Consider the following 23,386-nt stretch of genomic DNA (forward strand, 5'->3'; position numbering starts at 1 on the left):
AAACTGGATGGCATGATTTAAAGTGATATATTTATTCAAACAATGAAGAATAAGCATCTAATATAATATAAATTTAATATATATTTATAAATAATGTAGCTCTAATATGCATAAATGAAAGTTTAACAAAATTATAATTAGCATATATTTTGAATTAAAAATTCCCTGTTATGGGTTTCTGCAGTAAGTCAAATTATATTAAAGGTGTTTAACACTTAAAAAAATGTCAAATTTCCATTTTACTTGATCATTGAGCACAGGTCTTATTTTATAAACATTCTCCAAGGAGCTCAGAACTTCTTTTAAATTAAAAACCCATTAAAGCAAGATCTACATCACAGAAAATAACTATTTCTGTCTTTCTGTTATAATAAAAGATAGCTCTCAAGAATTAAAAACAAATACATAGTGATCAGGAAACTGCAAATCAAAACTACAATGAGATACCAATTCACACCATAGAATGGTTATAATAAGAAAAGACAGATAATAACAAGGACACTGAGGATGCAGAGAAATTGAAACCCTCAAACACTGCTGGAGGGAATGTAAAATGTTGCAGTCCCTTTGGAAAACAGACTAGTAGTCCCTCAAAAAGGTTAAACATAGAGTTATCATATGACTCAACAATTCTACTAGGTATATACTCAAGAGAAGTGAAAACAAATGTCCACACAAAAACTTGTACACAAATACAGAACTATACTCATAACAGTCAGAAAGCACAAACAACCCAAATGTCTGACAACTGATAAATGGATAAATAAAATGTGGTATACTCATATAATGAAATATTATTCAGCAATAAAAAGGAATGAAGTACTGATACATGCTACAACCTTGATGAGACTTGAAAATATGCAGATTAAAAGAAACCTGTCATAAGAGACCACATATTATATGATTCTGTTTATAGGAAACATCCAGAAAACACTAATCTATAGAGACAGAAAGTAAGATTAGTGTTTGCCTAGGGTTAATGAGTTAGGAGAAATTAGGAGTGATTGCTTAAGGGTTCAGAGTTTCTTTTGGAGGTATTAAAAATGTTCTAACATTATCTCTGATGCTTACATAAATCTGAATATTCTAAAAACCACTGAATTGTTTATTTTTAATGTGTAAATTGTATGGTATGTGAATTATATTATAATTAAACTGTTAAACCCAATCCTCCCCCGCAATCTTGTGCAATGACTTTCAACTGCAGTTGCACATAAAATAACGCAGGCTGCTCTTCAAAAGTACAGACCCTGGACCTACCATCAAAATCTATGGGGGTGGTACCCACTTTTCTAGATTGTGGGGAGAGTACAGTGGAAAGACCAAGACTTACATTTCAAATTCTGACTCTGCCAACCTAGAAGCATGATCTTCAGTAAATTACCTAATTTTTCTACAGTGTCAGTTCCTTCTTCAGTAGCATGGGGAAAATACCTATTTCATTGGGTTACTGTAAGGATATAAGATAGTATATTTAAAGTATACACGGACAGAACAATGTATAGTATTATGATTCATGTGCTCAAACAACAGCCATTCTTATTATTATGATGTTATTTTTACTAACCTTTATTTTCTTGTTCCCTATAAACAGATGACCCAGACTTCTGCATGTTTGCCCCAGATCGATGTATCTAAGTTAAACTTTGTAAATCATAATTTCTTATGAAAAACATTAAATTATACTTTTAAAAGCAGTTTACTTTCTGATGCCCTGCTTAGAATGAAATAAGCAACATTTATGATAGTACCATTTTTACAGAAGTACAGCAATTACAAAAACACAAACTTTAGTAATGTCACTAGTGATGGGAAGGAGCCCATTAACAAATTCAATGGCTGTTTTTAAAATTACGATTTAGGAATAAAGGTCAAAATATTAGGTAGCCACAAATATAAGCACATAATTACTTAAAATATGCCAATTTTAAAAGATACATTCACTTTTTAGTAAAAATGCTATCTATATGCTGAAGAACATATATGTATGTTCTTAATTCCTAGGTAATTTGATAGCATTGCTATGGAAAAAGTCCTTAGAGACTTGTGAATTGAAGCTAGACTTTTAGGACTGAGTGTAACACACACACAAAACAACAAGAACAAAGACAGGAAATAACTTTTATATTTCTATGTAGAAATTCAGCATTTATTTCTCCAATTGCCTATAATTCTATTCCACAATGAGCCATAACATGCAGGTCAAATTTTGACTAAATATGACACTAAAACAAGTCATTCAACAACCACATTCCTATCTGAAGACATGGAATGGAACATTTTCACCCAGAAATTCCTGGGAATATTTTAATATCTCGTGAGTAAGTCATACTCTACAGTACATTACTTGAGAAACCTATCATAAATTTTCTAAACACAATAAACCAGAATTTAATTAATATTTGGATTGTCTAGTTAAATGTAACAAGTCATACCTAAAATTTAAACCACATCTTTTTTTCAACACTAAACAAAATATTAAAACACCCACAGAATATCATATCTTTGAAAAGCTGCAAAGCCTAAAAATCAGAAAGTTTATCACTCATTATAAGACCAATGCTGAAAGCAACAGTATAATCTTTTTCTCAGAATAAAATAAATTGCCTTTAATACAAAAAGAAAACATCTTTTAAAAAGCTTCATAATCAACATTTTATGACAATTTTTACAAATCTTATAAAAAGGGCCCACAAAGGCAATACCTTTATCAATTTTTCAAAACTTATGTCAATGGATTACTATATTCCAAATGTTTCAGAATGTTTTTCCATAATTTAAAAATGCCAGAACTAATTTTTAATTTTTTACTGACATGTTCACACGTTTATATTCCCTATTTTTTTCTCCTACTACCAGCCTTTAAAAAACATTTTCTTTGTTTTAGTACAAGTTAGCTTTATGTGAAAGACTGGAATGAAAATTACCAAAATGCTAACAGTGCTGCATTTACTACAGGTGACGTTTCTTCTACCCTTCTAAATTCTTGTGTTATTTTTAATAAACATGTAAGTACTTTCAAGACGCAAAAAAAAAATTTTTTTCTATTTTCTTATGACACTCCTCTTTTGTAAGGCTCTGATTTGTCAAACTTTTGTGGTAAATTAGGTAGAAAGTGATGTGAATTTAAACATCTTTCAGATAAAGATGGAAAAGTCACAGAATGAGAAAATGTAGTTTTCCTATATCTAATAAAATTGTATCAACAGATAGTTTAAAAACAGGTAGTAACAACTTGAAAATTAGGCAAACATCTTTTCTTCTTTAAATTTACTTATTCTCCAATGAAAGTTAAAGATTAGGTTTGTGTGGGAAAGATCTAATTATATCTATTTTCTAACTCACTTTTTAAGTCTATGAAACAATTTCAAGCCGTGTACTATTAACAGTGCTGAAAATGGAATAAAGTAAACCATAAAAAAGTTGTAATTTAAAAATAAGCTGTTTTTAGGCAAGTATCAGGCATTTTTTTGATATCAAAAAGCACTCAATTATTTAGCATAACAAATACTACAAATAATAATAATCCAAGGCCTCTTACCAATTTCAGCAGGTAGTTGTTTAATTTTGTTCTCTCGAATGCTAAGCATGCTGAGTTTTGACAAGTTTTTGATGTCCTTTTCCACAGTAGTTATACGATTAAAGCGAAGGTAAAGAGTGGTGAGAGAATCCAGCCTATACACCACTGAAGGAATTTCTCTCAGTTTATTATGCCGTAAATCAAGCATCCGCAGCTTCTTCAAGTTATCAAGAGAGTCAGGCAAACTGGTAAGTGAATTTTCACTTAGAGCCAGTGTCATGAGATTTACTAAACATCCCACCTCTGCTGGGAGGGACTGCAATTTGTTACTGTATAAATAAAGTTCTGTTAATTGAGTCAACTCTTTGATTGATGATGGCAATATGTGTATAGATCTCTTGGATAAGTCCAAACGCATTGAATTCTCTTCCCGGCATTTGTTGAGCTCTTTAATCACCTCTGCATTGCTGGATTTTTTTCTAGTCCCAGGTGCTGGGTTTGGCCGTTTGATCGTATTGTCAACTGAAAATGCCACCCCTGGTTGGGCAGCACTGGAGTCCTTCTTTCCATCTTTGGCATCTTTCCCTTTGGTCTTAGGTTCTTTTTCTTTGCTCTCCTTCCCAAAACCTCCAGAGGCTTTTGCCTCCTTTTCTCTTTCCTTGGCTGTTGGTACTTTGGGATCTTTTTCTTTAGAGTCTTTTTCTTTTCCTAAACTACTACTCATGGTGACTCAAGCCTGGACAAAAACTACATGAACTCCTTTTATTTTCCAGTAATTGAATTCAAAGATGAAGAGACAAAGATCCTACACAATCAAAAAAGTACTGGCTTGAAGAAGTAATCAGCATGGAGTAACATCCATCTGTTACATGTTGGATCTAAAAGCGCTATGCCCATTTCTGGTCATTCATTCCAACTGGTAAAACAGTGCTGGTCAATCAATGATTCATTAGTTCCTGAAATATAATATAGAGAGTATTAAATTACTTTAGATAATTTATATTAAGTAAATAGGCTCTGAAAAACAATATTATTAGAGTTTGCCATTTTCCTATGATTTCATTCTTAAATATTTATGAACATCCTTTATATGTAAAAATCCATTTAAAACTACACAGCTTAATAAGGCTGGCTCTACCTTCAAGAAACTTGCAATCTAATAGGAAGAGGTAAGAATGTAAGTTACTTTAGTAGAAAATTTTGCAAGAGCTAAAAAGTGCAAGAAACCACAACAATAAGCTTAATATTTATTAAGTGCTTTCTGAGGCATTATTCTGAGGAATTCACATGTATTAATGTAACACATACAACAGCCCTATGGGATACATTGTTATCCCCATTTTATACAAAGAAACACTAAAGCACAGAAATATTTTTAAGTAACTAACTTTGAGATCTTGGAAACATGACGGAGTCAACATTCCAAATTAAGTAATATGTGCTCACAGCCTATGTTCCTAACCCACTACACTAAAACAGTTCTATCTACAATTAATTGGCAGATAGCTTTAGATAACAGAAAGGATTTCAATGGTGGTGATGACAAAAGGGAGAGCAGTCTGGCAAAAGAAAAAAAATGAACAAAGTGAAATATGTATGAAACACAGCACAGTTGAGGGAAAGGGGCATTAATAATCTGTACTTTAATAAGCACTCTACATGATTCTGATGGAGGTAGATCTGGGGATCACCTTTGAAAACCAGTGACAAAGGGCAATGTCCAATGATGTGTATATTCTAGGGACTGAAAAAGTGAGAAAGATCAATGTCACAGGGTTCTTAAAAGCAGAAAGTCTGCTGGTAAAATGACAGGCCGAAAAGATTGGCAAAGGACAAAAAGATTAGTAAAATATTTATGGAAGGAATCAGTCCTCCTTAAACATTTTGAAATTTAAAATTAGTAATTCTTATTTTGTGACTCTATTGTTGACTCTATTTAACTAACTGGTAATTATTTGGTACTGGGGATTAAAGATAAAGTAACTTCTTACCTGACTAGCTTAAGAGGTTAAAACAGTTATTAGGATTTTGTCAGACTACCAAAAGGATGTGATAATGTTAAGTGCTAAGGATTCTGCTAATAATTTATTTTTACAGGATGTGAACCCCACTCTATATACAAGCTTGTAGTTTAATTAGACAGCCAAAACACTCACATATAGCAAGTAATTGATAAGACAGTATATTATTAAATCCTTAGGCAAGTGGCATATGCTATAGGACTTTTGAGAAAATTTGTATCAGTGAGAATGGTTGAGAAAAGCATACAGGACTTAGGCTAACTAGTCCTGGATAATGGGTTGTGTTCAAGCAAGTAAAGGAGAGGTGGCAAAGCATTACGGATGGGTGGCATGAAAAAGAAAGTTTTGCCTAGAATAGGGAGTGGAGCTTAGTTCGCACAGGACACTGAAAATGTATCACTTTGCTGAAGCAAATGGTCAAATGTGCAGAAATAACAGGAACTCGGGTAGAGGATGAATAATCTGTAAATTTGAAACTGCACAGTATGAACTTTACTGGTATATAAGATTCTACAATTAAACAAATATTTCATTATTTGCTAGCACACCAAGAGAGCTCTATTACTACTCACCCCTTTCAAAAAAAAGAAAAAAATTATTTTGCACTACAATGGAGAGAGAGTAAGAAAAACTCTAGAGATACTGATTCAGAAAATAATGCTGATAAGCCAATATGAAAGTACATTTACTAAAACCATACAACTGTGAATAATGGAAAGTATGCATAGCTAAAGGGTTACAGGCATTGCTTATCAATTTGTATTTAAGAAATGTCATTATATCAAGTTTCTGGAAATCAAGTTTCTATTTAGCAAGATATATATATCCTAAATTTAGAAGGACATCTCCTATATAAGGATCAAATGAGATATATAAGGTGTAAAATCACATATATTAAGTACAGAGGATAGAATGAAACTATCCCTATTAAAAGGTAAGAAAACTTGGAAAGAAATAAAAAGTAAACTTTTCTTTTTTTTTTTTTTTGAGACGGAGTCTCGCTCTGTCGCCCAGGCTGGAGTGCAGTGGCGCAATCTCGGCTCACTGCAAGCTCCGCCTCCCGGGTTCACGCCATTCTCCCACCTCAGCCTCCCGAGTAGCTGGGACTACAGGCGCCCGCCACTGCGCCCAGCTAATTTTTTGTAAAGTAAACTTTTCTAATGATAAAAACGAAAAAAGAAAATACATGACCTGACATATTTGTTTAAAAATACAAATTCCCAGGCTCCATCACAAATCACTGAATCAAAATTTTAGGGAGAGGGGGTCTAGGTATTTTATAAAAATAAATGCCTCAGCAAAAGCTTATCAAGTTTGGGAAATACATGATACGACCAAATGTAAGATCTGAACACCAGTATATTTAATATTATATTTTTCAAATATAATTAAAAAACAATGAAGGTTGAAGGTAATGGGTGGGTCAAGAAAGAAACTGTATTAATGAAAATATAAGTTATTAATAAAGTTCCCATTGAAATCTAAAAGGACTTCCCATAATCCATAATACTATCCACTGTATCTGAAATTCAGACTGATACTTGAACTGTCTGATGGGTTTACTGCAGTGGTGATGAATTTGAACTAGTGACCCACAAACTCATCCTGTAGCTCTTGTACCTAATGAGATTTGCTGATATATATAGTTCAACAATAGCTCATAAGAAATATAATTAGTCAGAGAATAAAGCTTTTGACCTTGACAAAATCACTATCCTTTACTTAAGGGAATTAACTAACCAGCCAGACTTAGCTATTAACTAAAAATTTTTCACATCCAGTAAAAATATTTTTGGCCAAGAGAACTAACAAATTATCTGACAGTCAAAAATTAAGTTCTGGATCTAGTTCAGACCTGAATCAGATGACACTGTCAAATGTTTTAGATAAGAAGACATATTGGCCGGGCGCGGTGGCTCACGCTTGTAATCCCAGCACTTTGGGAGGCCGAGGTGGGCGGATCACGAGGTCAGGAGATCGAGACCACAGTGAAACCCCGTCTCTACTAAAAATACAAAAAATTAGCCGGGCGTGGTGGCGGGCGCCTGTAGTCCCAGCTACTCAGAGAGGCTGAGGCAGGAGAATGGCATGAACCTGGGAGGCGGAGCTTGCAGTGAGCAGAGACTGCGCCATGCACTCCAGCCTGGGTGACAGAGCGAGACTCCGTCTCAAAAAAAAAAAGACATACTGAGATTAATCTTTCATGTTTCTTGGAAATAAGTTATTTATTTCATAGTTGTTTTTTAATCACTTCAACTCCACTATGTTTTGGGGGAAGGCTATATTTGCACACAATTTGAATCTTGTACTCACTTAGGTAATAGAATATGCAGTACCCAGTCTCAAAATGCTTGAAATCTAGTGATAAAAGCATAAAATTGCATCAATAATTAAGCTGAGGCTGGCAAGGAGGTTTTTATACTGGGATCTTTACTACCCCCGAGGACTCTTTTATTCACCTCCACCTAATAACTACCACATATGAAGCACTTGACATGTTAGCTCCCTTGAATACACTTAACCATTAGTGACCCCAAACAAAAACACTAAAAATTTGGCCAGGCGTGGTGGTTCACGTCTGTAATCCTAGCACTTTGGGAGGCTGAGGCAGGCGCATCGCTTAAGGTCAGGAGTTCGAGACCAGCCTGACCAACATGGTGAAACACCGTCTCTACTAAAAAATACAAAAATTAGCCGGGCGTGGTGGCGGGCACCTGTAATCCCAGCTAGTCGGGAGGCTGAAGCAGGAGAGTCGCTTGAACCAAAGAGGCAGTGGTTGCAGTGAGCTGAGATTGGGCCGCTGCACTCCAGCCTGGGCGACAGAGAGAGAGTCCTCAAAAACAAAACCAAATAAAAAGTACAAACTTAGTGGAGCTCTGAGTTGATACCATTTTTCTCTGGTATATAACTATATTCCAAATTATGAAAACTCTGAATTTCAAATTCCTAAGTAGAAGAATTCCTCTAGTCCCAATTTACAGATGAGAAAACTGAGGCACCAAAGTCAGATACCTACCAAGTAACTAAGGAAAAATTCAAAACCAGGTCAGCCTGGTCAGGACTCAAAAGCCCAGATATATTCTTTCCCCATCCCATGTTGGATTTCAGAGATAAAACATCCAAATCATGATTATATGAGGGTGGTGATTACAATTCATTTAGGCTTCTAATAGCTTCTAAGTCAAGGGTGAGCAAACTTTTTCTGTAAAGGGCCCGATATTAAATACTTGAGGCTTTGCAAGACAGACTGCTTTCTGCTGCAGGTACTCAATTCTGTCAGTTTAGCATAAAAGTAGACAATATGCAAATGAGTAAGAGTGGCTGTGTTTCAATAAAACTTTACCAGAAACAGACCTCAAACTGGATTTGGCCATCAGGCCATAGTTTCCCAAGCCCTGTCATAAGTCAGTGTCAGGTTTTAAATCATTCCTTTCAGGAACTATATTTTTATGCAAATTGGACACAAGAAGTAAAAAATGTAGGCTGCCAAATTTGGAAAGGCTGGTTATTCAAATTTAGTAATTTGGACTTTATCATGCAGACATCATGATTCTTTCAACTCTAATGTTTCAGCAGTGTACTCTTAGGGGCTGCCAAGAGTAAATATAAAAAGCCAATAAAGGATCCCTGAAGGAGAAGAGGCTATGATTACAGTCATATTTTAACAAAATTTACCTGACAATGTTTACAATGATTGTAAACAGTCAGGACTTCAGAAGGAAGCCAGAAAATTTAAAAAGCAATAATAATTTCGTGTTTAATCAGTGCCAGACATTTTCAGCAAGAATTCCCTAATGTTCAATCATTGCCAGACATTTTCAGCAAGAATCATCTGGCGAGCTTAGAAATCCTAACCCCTAATCCAAGAATGCTAACAAAATAAATATCTGTGGTAGGGAACAGTAAGCTATATGTTTAAAGAGTTTTCCAGGTGATTCTACGTAGAGCCAAATTTGGAAGCCACTGCAACAGTCCATGCCAAACATGATAAAGGTACAATCTAACTATTTTTAGCTACAGTACTTTGGAATTTTGTAGGTTCACTTTAGGTTGTCTCAATGTTTAGAGAAATGCTACTGGCATTTAATGGGCCAGGTCTGGAGATGAGAACTATCCTTGCATACTGTACAACCTTCGAATACCTATCAGATATATAACTAGGTGAAATACCTGTTTATAATTTTGAGCACCTAGAATCTAATTCCATTTTACACAAAAACTGCAATATTTTTGCACTATTCTTTAAGACTTATTTGTTATTTCTGATGATCACTGATACTCATACTGATCTTGGTATCCGAGTCACAAATATAACATGTCTGTATCAGTTTGCACTTCTAACAACCACATTCATGAGGACATATGTACAAACTTTTGCTCTTCATTGCTTTCTGGCATTGTGTCTGAACACTTAAATACTGAAACATAAAATGCATAATACATTCTTCATTTTTTTATAATATCATTGTGCCTAAGCATTTACATAACATATAAAATGTACAATATTTTTCTGATATATCTCCTTTAAGAAATTACATAGATTTTTAAAAATAATGTAGGTTACTATCATTTTAGAAGAGTAAGGAAGTGTTACAGAATGTTGCATAAATGGGATATTAGGTCTGATGTACTTGAGAACAATTGGTTTAAACTACAAAGGTACTAGGAAAATATAGGAATAATTCTAGAGACAGAAAGCAGTTGGGGATGAACAGGAGTAGGGAGAAGGAAGGGATTCAGGGTTAATGTCTGAGTTGCCGGCTTAAATCAGGTGGAGGCAGCATGATTATTCAAGACAGGGAACACAGAAAAAAGAAAATTAGTAAAATTTTGAACAAATTTATACTGAGATTCTAATCTAGTCCACACTTGAAAATGTGATTTTAGAATAGAGGAAGGAGGTCTGGGCTAGAAATAAAGATACAGCTTTGGTGTCAACGGCAAAGGTTTCAGATGAGACTATCCACAAAATGCATGCAGAAGACGATACTGGTACTCTGGGGAAGATAAATATTTAGAAATGCATGGATGGGCCAAGTGCAGTGGCTCACGCCTGTAATCCCAGCATCTTGGGAGGCCGAGGCAGACAGATCACAAGGTCAGGAGATCGAGACCATCCTGGCCAACATGGTGAAACCCCGTCTCTACTAAAAATACAGAAATTAGCTGGGCGTGGTGGTGCACACCTGTAGTCCCAGCTACGCAGGAGGCTGAGGCAGAAGAATCGCTTGAACCGGGAGGCAGAGGTTGCAGTGAGCCAAGATCGCACCACTGCACTCCAGCCTGGCAACGGAGCAAGACTCCGTCTAAAAAAAAAAAAAAAAGAAATGGATGGAAGAGAAAGGCCTCAAAGAGAAATAGAAGTACACATAAACTAGGAAAGGGTATTGTCAAAGCAGCAGCCAATTCATCTATTTAAATTTTAGAAGGAAGGAGTAGTCAAAAATACATAGCATACTGGCAGAAAACTTAGCCTTAGAGAAGAAGGATCTTTTTTCCTTACAGTTAAAAAATGAGAATGGATTCAGCTACAGACAAGTTTGTTTGAAGGGTGGAGGAATAAGAGAGAGTTAAGTGGGATTATCATCTCCAGTTACATACAGAATCATATTTGTTTGGTGAAACAGAAGCAAATTAATTTGTTGAGAACAAGAAAGGCAAACTTTGCTAAGGGGTTGATGAAAGAAGTAAAAAGGAATGGATGAGGACATAGACCAGAGATAAATAAAATTGCTGAGTCTGATAAATTTTGGTATCATTAATTTGTAGTGGCATCCATCTCCAAAACTGTATTTGGCAATCCAAATTGTATTCCTAAATTAATTTAAAGTTGAAGGGATTCACAGGGCAAGTGTGGTAGAAAAATAAGGGACCAGACAGTACAGTTTGGGCTGGTAAGGAGAAAAAAGTGAACCTAATAAGCCATTAGTTTCTTAGATAATTAGAGGAAAAGGGAGTGATCAAGGAACTGGAAGAGTGACTTGGAAATTGTGTGTAGGGGGTGGGGGGTCTTACTGATTAAGAATCTGATATTCTTCCTGCAGGAGAATTTACATTTATCTACAAACATACACATGCGGCATTATACACACCAGGTAAAAAACGATGTTCAATTAAGTCAAAGAGTCATTATAACAGACGAGCATTAAAAAGCTAAAAAGATAGTAAATTATGGCAAAACAAAGCAATAAGCTTTCAATCACAACAGTCCTAAGAATTTGAGAAGTAAAGAAATGAGCTGATTTACTCAAGCACATATTGGAGTCACTGAGTTGCTGAAACTAGAATACAGAGCTATTGATATTCAGGGCACTATTCTAACCAATCTTGCTGACTACAATAACATATTTTATCTCGAACCATTTAAATGGCATGAAAGCATGGAACAATACTACAACCAAAGGTACCCATTTATTAATATTGCTATTTCCAAACTTAAATACAAAGATCAGCAAATTATAGAAAGAAAATACCTATCAAGTTAATGATTAGGGCAAATGTCCAATAAAGAGCTTGTTTTCTTGATCTCTGAACAAAGCTCCAGGTTCACCAGAAAAGGTACCCTGATGTCTAATTCTGCAGGTCAACTAAAACCTTTTCTTTCAATTAAAGAGGCTACAAATATATCTAACTTTCTTATAAGAAGAAACTACTTACGAGATATTTCACTGGCAATATATTAAAAGAAACATTAAAAGGAATACTTTGTTACTAAAAAAAAAAAAAAAGGATTTTTCCTAGGGCCCAATCATTTATTTTTTCTTTCATTTCTCATAAACATGAAATACATAATGATTATATAAGGTAACGAAAGCAGACAATCTAAACCCAAGCAGATCAAGATAAATGTAAGATTTAAAACATTCATTTTATATAAGACTATCATTTTTTAACATGTAAGAACAGTTTTCAAACTGGAAAAGTCTTAAACTTTTTATTCCACAATTTCAACATATTTTAGGACAAGAAGCACAAGAAGCACTGCTGTGAAAAACAAAGGTTTTTTAAAAAGCAGCAAAGTATCACAGGACATTAGGCAAAGCAGCAGAATTGCAAGCAGTTATATCCAAAGAAGCGGAGTGGTCTTAAGGTATGAAATATAGTCAGGAGTTTGAGACCAGCCTGGCCAACATGGTGAAACCCAGTCTCTACTAATAATACCAAAAAAATTAGCCAGGTGTGCTGGCGTGCACCTGTAATCCCAGCTACTCAGGAGACTGAGCAGGAGAATCACTTGAACCCGGGAGGCGGAGGTTGCAGTGAGCCGAGACTCCAGGCACTCCAGGCAGAGTGCGGTGAGCACCATTGCACTCCAGCCTGGGTGACAAGAGCGAAACTCCGTCTCAAAAAAAAAAAAAAAAAACAGACGTGAAATGTAAAAAACCTGTTGGATCCACAGGAGTCATTTCAGGCAATTAGGCACATACAGATAGCAGAGGAAGCTATTACAGGTGACTCTGCAAAGTCTATACTTTAATTCTCTACATGTGTCGGTGCATGTGCTACCCACACATAGCCATATATTTGGGTTGTGTGACCCATGTACTTAAAAAGCATATATTTTAATAAAGTTTCCATCATTTACAACTCTGTCATTTCTTCCAATTTTGATGACAATGACCTTTAAATTATCTAAAATTATTTTATTTGCTTAATTGTTCCTTATGTCTTTATACCCTTCCTTCCTCCTAACTCTTCGATGAGAACAGGAACTTTGTTCAGTGTTGAAAGAACATTGTAATATCAGAAAATAAAACATGTAATTAAGTCTCATATTTCAATTTCTACTCTAGAACAATGTGCTTTAGTAAAAAAGAAATTATAATATTTTGGTTGAAACAAAAATTATAGAAAACAGAGCAATGACATAAAGTCACATTATGTATTTCTTGGTTAAAAGATTCTATGTCCCCCCTGAAGTTCCCTTTCACACTACAGGTTAACAGATGTCCCACACATGATATCGCAAGTGTGAATTTATTAAGTCAGCAGTTAATGAGTCTACACAAAACTCTGCATACAGAGACCTCAATAAATGTCTTTTAAACTGAACTGAGATAATCAATAGATTTTCCCCCCAATCTCACTAAAAACCTCCTACCTCATTTGCATCAGACTTGATTTCCTTCCAAAATCGGATCTTTATCCCAAACTGCTCCATTTCAGTAAAAGACAACATTCAGTTAAGCAAGAAACTTAAGAAACTTAAGAGTTATTCCTATTCCTCCTTCCTTAATTTCCCATATCCAAACCTTTGGCAAATATGGTGGACTTTAGTCAAAATGAATCACAAATCGTCTACTCTCCACATTCATTGCCTTCACCGTACTCCAAGCTCTCATCGTCTCTTTCTTGAACTACCTTGTCTCCCATCTTGGCCTGCTGATTCCCACATACTTTAAATCCATTCTCCAAAAAGTGAACAAAGCACTTTTTATCCAAACAGTTCATATTACTCTTCTGCTCAAATTCACTAATGGCTTTCCACTGTATGCAGCACAAAATGTTACAGAGGACCAGAAATGGCTAATTTTTCAAATACTAGGTAAAGAAAAGACATCTTAGAGTTGCCCCATTAAATCTCAAAATTAACATATTTTAGGAAAAGGTTTCCCTGCCTGTCTCTTCAATCTTATCTCTTACCAATCTCTCATTGGCTTACTATTCCCCAGTCACACTGCTCTTACTGTTCCTTGAAAACATCAATTTCTTTCCTACCTCAAGCCCTTGTCTGTTTCCTCTGCCTGGAATGTTCTTCCCCAATCTTCGCATGGCTGACTCTTTTATTAATATTTAGGACTCACCTCAAGCTTCACCTCTTAAATAAAGCCTTCTCTGACCATCTACCCTGTTTTATTTTCTTCATAATATTTATTAGTATATGAAATTACTTTACTCTTTCACTTATTTGCTTATGATACATCCCATTTCCCTGCAAGAATGTAAGCTCTGTAAGACTTCCTTCCATAAGATAAGGGACCTTGTCTGTCTTGTTCACAAATATATTGTTAGCATCCATATCAGTGCCTGTTTTACAGTAGTTCATTAGGACCTATATTAAAATAACAAAACATTTAAACTTTAATTTCAAAGTGACTTGAGAATCTGCTGCAAAGTAGCTAGCTGATACTACCCCTTTATTTTGATGCTAACATAAACATTTATCGTATAACTAGGTAGTGAATGAGATGATTCTAGATAACCAAGTCTTCTGATTCATAGTCAATATACCCCTGCCACCCTAACCATGCTGCCCCTCTCATGTTAAAAAAATGTAGTATCAGAAAATAAAACATGTAATTCATTCAAATATTTCGGTTTCTATTCTAGGACAATATCTTTTAGTAAAAAGGAAATTAAATTTGTAATATTTAATATTAATATAAGTAAATATTTTAACTTAATAGTATATACTGTGAACACTAAATTGGAATATAAACATTAACAAATTATACACAAAAACAATGGACTTTTTTTCCTTAAAAAGAGGCAAACAGTAGCTTTTTCTGAATATAAATTATTGAGAAAAATGTAATTTTTCAACAAATTTTTGGTCAACGAAAACTAAATCAGTGCTTATAGACAAGCCAAATTAGAAAATAAAATGAACCAAGATAGATGACTTCACTTAGGTTAAATATATTAAAAAGTAATAATTATATATAATTAAAAATTTTCCTTTTTATACTATAGAAGAGGTATCACCAGATATCCATTTTTAAAGTATATTTCCTTTTCTATTTCCCCCAATCCATCAAATATGTGGCATAAGATGGTAGGTTTAAATATATATATACATCAAACCTATCAAAATATATATATACACGTGTGTGTGTGTGTGTGTATATATATATATATATATATATCAAAGATTTACTGTAACTACACACAAGTTATACAATCCGTCAATTATGTTCCTTGGTATTACCCAATGAGATGAAAACTATGTTCACAGAAAAACTTGTACACAGATGTTTATGGCAGCTTTAAAATTGCCCAAACTTAGAGGCAACCAAGATGTCTTTCAATGGGTGAATGAACTGTGGTACATCATAAAATACAATATTAATAAGTGCTAAAGTGAAATGAGCTATCAAGCCACAAAAAGACACAAAAGAATTTTAAATGCACATTTCTAAATGAAAGACGCCAATCTGCAGAGAATACATACTGTATGATTCCAACTATGAGACTTTCTGGCAAAGATAAAACCATGAAGAAAATAAAAAGATGAGTGATTCTGATCATTAGAGAAATGCAAATCAAAACTACAATGAGACACCATCTCACGCCAGTCAGAATGGTGATTATTAAAAAGTCAGGAAACAACAGACTCTGGCGAGGCTGTGAAGAAATAGGAACACGTTTAAACTGCTGGTGGGAATGTAAATTAGTTCAACCATTGGGGAAGACAGTGTGGCGATTCCTCAAGGATCTAGAACCAGAAATGCCATTTGACCCAGCAATCTCATTACTGGGTATATAGCCAAAGGAGTATAAATCATTCTAAAATAAAGACACATGCACACATATGTTTATTGCAGCACTATTTACAATAGCAAAGACATGGAACCAACCCAAATGCCCATCAATGACAAATTGGATAAACAAATGTGGTACATATATACCATGGAATACTATGCAGCCACAAAAAAGAATGAGCTCATGTCCTTTGCAGGAACATGGATGAAGCTGGAAGCCATCATCTTCAACAAACTAACAGAGGCACAAAAAAACAAACATTGCATGTTCTCACTCGTAAGTGGGAACTGAACAATGAGAACACGTGGACACAGGGAGGGGAACAACACACACCAGGGCCTGTTACGAGGTGCGGGGCAAGGGGAGGGAGGACATTAAGACAAACACCTAATGCAGCCAGGGCTCAAAACCTAGATGACGGGTTGATCAGTGCAGCAAACCATGATGGCACATGTATACCCATGTAACAAACCTGCACATTCTGCACATGTATCCTGGAACTTAAAAAAAAATCAGTGATTGCTAGGGGTTGGGGAAGTGAGGCATGAATAGGTGGAACACAGGAATTTAGGGCAGTAAAGCAACTCCCTATGATACTATAGTGATAGTTATATGTCATTACACATTTGTCAAAATCCATTGAACCTGCAACAGTAAAAAACCCAATGTAAACTATGCACTTTCCGTGATAATATGTTAATGCAAGTTCATCAATAATAATGAATGTGCTTACTCTGATGCAAGACGGTGATGGCAGGGAAGACTTCGCTTGCAGGGTGAAAAAGGGAATATATAGGAACTCTGTACTTCCAACTCAATTTTGCTATGAACCTAAAATTTATCTAAAAGTGAAGTCTATATTTTAAAAATGTAACTGGAAAAAATCACTTAAAATACTGCTTTATTAAAAGCTGAAAAAAACAAAACGTAAAAAGGCAAAAAATTAACGTTAACTAGTGTGAAAGAGGGCAATATTTAAGAGAAACTAGTAGTTTCATTGTCTGTAACAATCTACAGATGACCTCTTAAGTCTGTTCTAAATCAAAAATAACAACAGCCCTGTGCCTATAAGTTTTAATCAATTGAAAAGACATTATTAGGCCAGGGGTGGTGGCTCACACCTGTAATCCCAGTAATTTAAGAGCCTGAGGTGGGCAGATCACTTGAAGTCAGGAGTTCAAGACCAGCTTGGCCAACATGGTAAAATCCCACCTCTACCAAAAATATAGAAAAATTAGCCAGACATGGCTACAATCCTAGTTACTTGGGAGGCTGAGGTGGGAGGATCGCTTGAACCTGGGAGGCAGAGGTCGCAGTGGGCCAAGATCAGATCATGTCACCAATATCAGGATTTCCTAGATTTGAAGGCTGAATGTCACATTTTCTGTATGTATTCCTCCATCAATGAAGACATAGGTTGATTTCATATCTTGGTTATTTTAAACAATGCTGCAATGAACATGGGAATGCAGACATCTCACAATATAATAATTTCATTTCCTCTAGATATATAACAAGAAGTCAAAGAAATGAGATTGATGGATCGTATGTGGTAGTTCTTTTTAATTTTTTTATGAAACTCCATACTATTTTTCAGTACGTGGCTGTACCAATTTACAACAGTGTAAGAGAGTTCTATTCTCTCTATATCCTCGCCAACTTACAGTCTTATTATTGTCTTTTGGATAATAGGTATGAGGTGACATCTAACAGGTGTGAGGTGACATCTCATTGTGGTTTTTGCATTTCCCTGATGATTAATGATGTTGAGCATTTTTTTCACAAACCTGATGTACACTTTATGTTGTCTTTTGAAGACCATCCATGCAAGTCCTTTGTCCATCTTAAAAAATTGGGTTGTTTTTGTATCATTGAGTTCTTAAATATATTTTGGATATTAAGCCTTTATCAAATGTATGGTTTGCAAATATTTTCTCCTATTCTGTCAATTATTTTTCACTCTGTTGATCGTTTCCTTTGCTGTGCCGAAGTTTATTCAGTTGATGCAATACCATTTCTCTATTTTCGCTTTTATTCCCTATGCTTTTGGGGTCATATCCAAAAAAAATCACTGCCCCGATCAATGTCAAGAAACTTTTCCCTTTGTTTTCTTCTAGTAATTTTACAGTTTTAGCTCTTTAAGTCTTTAATCTATTTTGAGTTGATTTTTGTATATGGTGTAATTATTTTCATGTTTTTATATATAGTACAGGAATGCAATTTTTATGCTCATGCTTCTGCATATGGATATTCAGTTTTTCCAACACTATTTACTGAAAAAACTATCCCATCTCCATTGTGTGTTCTTGACATCTTTGTTAAAGATCAACTGATTGTACACATGGTATAAGCTTTCTGTTCTGTTCTACTGGTCTTTATCTCTGGTTTTATGCCAGTACCACATTGTTTGGATTACTAGGTTTGTGGTATATTTTGAACAATCGTGGAGGCATCGGGTAGTATGATGCTTCCACAATTGTTCTTGCTATGGCTGCTCGGAGTCTTTTGTGGTTACATACAAATTTTAGAAATGCTTTTTCTATTTCTGTGTAAAATATCATTGGAATTTTGATAGCTATTGTATCGAATATACAGATTGCTTTGGGTAGTATGGACATTTTAATAATATTAATTCTTCAAATTTAAGAACAGGATATCTTTCCATTTATGTGTCTTCTTCAATTTCTTTCATCAATGTTTTATCGATTTCTGTGTAGATCATTCACCTCCTTTGTTACATTCATTCCTTTTTATTTTTACGCTACTATACAGGGGATTGTTTTCTTAACTTCTTATTCATTGTTAGATTATGGAAACACAACTGGTTTTTGTCCGTTAATTTTATATTTTGCAACTTTACTGAATTCATTTATTAATTCTAACATTTTTGGTGGAGTCCTTAGGGTTTCCTACATATAAGGTCATGTTATCTACAGAAAGACAATTTTCCTTTTTCCTTATTGATTTCCACATCTTTTATCTCTTTTTCAGGTCTAACTGCTTTGATTCAGATGTACAGTACTTTATTAACTAGAAGTGATGAGAGAAGAAATCCCTGTCTTCTTCCTGATCTTAAGAGGACAAGCTTCCAGCTACCTGGGGGCTTATATAACCTTTACAGTATTGAGATACATACCTTCTATCCCTAATTTGTTGAGCTTTTATCACAAAATGATAATCTTGTCAAATGTTTTTTCTGTATCTATTGAGAGATCACACAATTTCTGTCCTTCATTCTGTTAATGTGGTGTATCATTTATTGGTTCTTGCATATGCTGAACCATCCTTGCATCCCTGGGATAAATCCCACTTGCTCACTGTGTATGAACCTTTTAATGTGTTGCTGAATTCAGTTTAGTAGTATTTTGTTGAGGATTTCTGCATCTACATTCATCAGAGATATTGACCTGTATTTTTTTTTTTTTCTTTTAGTGTCCTTGTTTGGCTTTGGTATCACAGTAACATCAGACTTGTAAAATGAGTTTGGAAGTATTCCCTCCTCTAAGGTTTTGGAAGAGTTTTAGGACTTGTGCTATGTCTTCTTTAAAGGTTTGTTGGAATTCACGAGTGGAGCCTTTAGGTCCAAGGCTTTTCTTTTTTGGGAGGTTCTTGATTACTGATTCAGTCTCCTTACAGTCACTGGGTGTGACTGGATTTTCTATTTCTTCATGATTGGTAGACTCTACGCTTCTAGAAAAAAATTTCCATTTCTTCTAGGCTATCCATCTGTTTGTGTATAGTTATTCATTGTAGTCTCTTATCTCATTTGTATTTTTGTTGTATCAGCTGTAATGGCTCCTCTTTCATTTGTAATTTTAATTGAGTCCTTTTTTTGCATAGTCTAGCTAAAGATTTGTCAATTCAGTTTCTTTTCACAAAACCAACTCTTGGTTTCATTATCTCTTCTATAGTTGTTCTAGTCCCTATTTATTTCTGCTCTGATCTTTATTATTCCTTTCCTTCTAATAACTTTATGTCTGGTTTGGATTCTAGTACAAGGTTTCCAATCTTTTGACTTCTTTGGGCCACACTGGAAGAAGGATTGTCTTGGGCCACACGTAAATTACACTAACACTAACGCCAGCTGATGAGCTGGGGGAAAAAAAAAACAATGAAAAAATCTCTCATAATGTTTTAAGAAAGTTAGAAAGTTTACAAGTTTGTATTGGGTCACATTCAAAGCCATCCTGGGCTGCATGTGGCCCACAGGCTGGACAAGCTTGTTCTAGTCCTTTGAGATACAAAGTAAGGTTGTTCATTTGATCATCTTCTTTTTTCCTTAATGTAAGCATTTATCACCATAAAATTCCCTCTGAAAACTGCTTTTGCTGCTTCACATAAGTTTTGCTATGTTGTGTTTCCACTGTCTCTTGTCTCGAGATACCTTTTCAATGTCCCTTTTTCTTTGATCCACTGGTTGTTCAGGAATGTGTTAATTTCCACATATTTGTAAATTTTCCAGTTTTCCTCCTGGTGTTATTGATTTCTAGTTTCATACTCTTATGCTTACAAAAAATACTTGATAGAATTTCAATCTTCTCAAATCTCTTAACACTTGTTTTATGACCTAATGTATCTTAAAAGAATGTTGCACGTGCACTTAAAAAGAGTGTATATTCTGCTACTGTTCGATGGAATGCTCTGTATATGTCTGTTATGTCCATTTGGCCTAAAATGTTGTTCAAGTCTGTTATTTCTTTATTGATTTTCTGTCTGGCTAATCTATCTATTGCTAAAGCAGGGGTACAGAAGTCCCTATTATTATATTACTATCTATTGTTCTTATCATTTCTGTTAAGATTTTAGAATCTTGGCTTTCTCATTATAAAAAATATTTTGGTGCTCTGATGTTAAGTGTATATATATTTACAACTATTATATCTTCTTGATGAATTGCCTTCTTTATCATTGTATAATGATTTTGTCTCTTACGACAGTTTTTGATTTGAAGTCTATTTTATCTTACGTAAATATAGCCACCTCTATTCTCTTCTGGTTACCATTTGTGTGAAATATCTTTTTCCATTTCTTCATTTTCAGCCTGTGTGTGTCCTTAATGCTAAAATGAATCTCTTTTAGGCATAATACTGTAGGATCTTTTAAAAAAAAATACTTTAAAAAACTCTGCCTTTTGATTAGAGAACTTAATCCATTTACATTTAAAGTAATTGTGGATAAAGACTTACCATCATCATTTTGTTGTTTTCTGACTATCTTGTAGCTCCTCTACTTCTTTCATCTTCTCTTAATGTTTTCCTTTGAGATTTGATTTTTTTTTTTTTTTTTTTTGGTAGTTATTTGCTTTCTCTTTATCTTTTGTGTCTTTACAGGGGTTTTTCTCCACACAATGTATATAAGGCATCTTGTAGTTATAATAGTCTGTTGTTACACTGATAAAAATTTAATTTCAATTACATACAAAAACTCTAACTTCTCCACACCCTCTCCAAGTTTACATTATTAAGGACACAATTTATATCTTTTTAGATTATATATTTATCAACAAATTTATTTTGTTCCTTTGATGGTGTCACATTTCCCTGATCATTTGAGACCCTTATGGACTTGCACTGGTGTCTGCATATTTGAAGAAGTAGGCACCTCTCCAGTCTTTAAAGAGGAGCTTTAACATAGGAAGCCCTTTACCAGTCAGCCTGTCCAGAGATTCCACACAGCATAGCTGGCACAGTCCACGAGCAGGCTTGCTGCTTGACTTCTCCAGTAGGCTAGCCTCAGTTACTGGGTCCACAAGGATGGGTCTGGAGACTGGTTCTGTGGGATCTGGCCTGGTGCCTGGGTCCATGGCTGCCAGCCTGGCACTGGGGTTCACTGAGGTGGTTCTAGTGCTGGGGTTCACAGTAAAGTTAGGGGCTCACTTGACTCTCCTTCCTCCACTTGGAGGGCATCTTTCTCCACACTGTGCTGCACAGGCTTGGGAAGGGGTGAAACAATTAATGTGCAACTGTAGTTCCTACCCTCTTCAATGCATCATTTGTTGTATCTATGCTACAACCAGGTGCTACAATCTATCATTTGGAATACTTAGCTCTTGTGAAGGTATTTTTGTCCATGAGTGGTTATTCGAAATGTTTCTGTGAAGAAACAAATGCTGAAAACTACTATTCTGACAGTTTACTAACATCACTCTTCCTATTTAACTTTTAAATATGATGAAGTCACTCCCTTGCTTAAAAAATCTGATGCCATCCATCTTTCAAAATAAAAGGCAAGCCCTTACTCCAACCTCTAAGACTCCACATGATCTAGCCCCTACACTTCTCTAGCTTTTCTCCAACTCTCCCCGCTAGGTACTTGCATTCCATTCATATTAATCTTGCTTTTCTTTGAATGCAGATCTACATGCTCACACATTAGGTCTTTGTTCTAGCTATTCCATCTGCATACATACAGCCCTTTCTCTCAAATATCCACATTGTTTGTTCCCTGCTCAAATATCTCATTCTCGATCTACATATAAAACAGAAATGTCTCTTTCCTATTCTTTTTACACTGCTTTATTTTTCTTCATAACATTTACTACCTGACAAAATATATTTACTTATTTATTTTGTCTATCATCTCCCTCTCCTCTATGAATGTGAAATCTGTGAAAGCAGGGGCTTCTGACTATTTGGTTTGCAGCTGTATATTCACAGCCTAAAACCTGGCCAATACTAGATGCCCAAGACATGGTTACATGAATAAAACAACAAATTAATGTATCTAGATATAATTTTTTAGAATAAATTTCTTCTTTAAGAAATATAAATGATCAGCTTCAAAATATCTGTTATCTCAGTAAACCTAAAATGAAAAATAAAGAAGACATGGTATAGAATTATGTCATTCCCATACCCATCAGAAGTTACCACTACAATAATAAGATATCAAGGATTTCACTGAGTGATATCATGATTATACTATTCAAACTTAAGGGATTTTTATTTGATTAAAAAATCCTACTCAGGGCCTGAGTAGGATGAAAAGGACAATCCCACAAAGATGTAGTTCTGTGTAGGGTATCAGTCAGAACAGGAAGAGATGAACACTGACATATGATGGTAACCCACAAGATGTTTAAGAGGCCAATTGGGATAGGGTGGGTATGCTCATAGGAAGATAGCTCAACATAGAGAATCAGAACTTGATTGGGGGTGAGAAGAACATCCACAGGTAGTGATGAATCAGGGTGTGATACTGGAGTCTATGAGAGTGAGGAAGATTTCTACATGATAGGCTTGATGGTTAAGGGGGAGGCTGTACATCATGAACAGTTAAGACTTCGAGCAAGGTGAAAAGGTATTCACACAGAGGGTAAGCCTAGCATGGAGAGTCAGAGTCTGAGTGGGGTTGGGGTGGTGAT

At 35.0% G+C, this 23,386-nt stretch overlaps 1 protein-coding gene across 2 annotated transcripts in view; it reads right to left on the reverse strand.

Moving 5' to 3' along the window:
• The window catches only part of SHOC2 (SHOC2 leucine rich repeat scaffold protein), a 93,504-nt gene that overhangs the window by 44,216 nt on the left and 25,902 nt on the right, over positions 1–23,386 (reverse strand). For both annotated transcript variants that reach the window (XM_055249312.2, XM_063626252.1), the window contains exon 2: positions 3,542–4,476. In XM_055249312.2, coding sequence (XP_055105287.1) covers positions 3,542–4,244 — 703 coding nt within the window. In that variant the 5' untranslated portion in view covers positions 4,245–4,476. The remainder of the gene's footprint in view (positions 1–3,541; positions 4,477–23,386) is intronic.

This window comes from Symphalangus syndactylus, chromosome 2 (assembly GCF_028878055.3).
Source record: "Symphalangus syndactylus isolate Jambi chromosome 2, NHGRI_mSymSyn1-v2.1_pri, whole genome shotgun sequence".
Taxonomy (NCBI): domain Eukaryota; kingdom Metazoa; phylum Chordata; class Mammalia; order Primates; family Hylobatidae; genus Symphalangus; species Symphalangus syndactylus.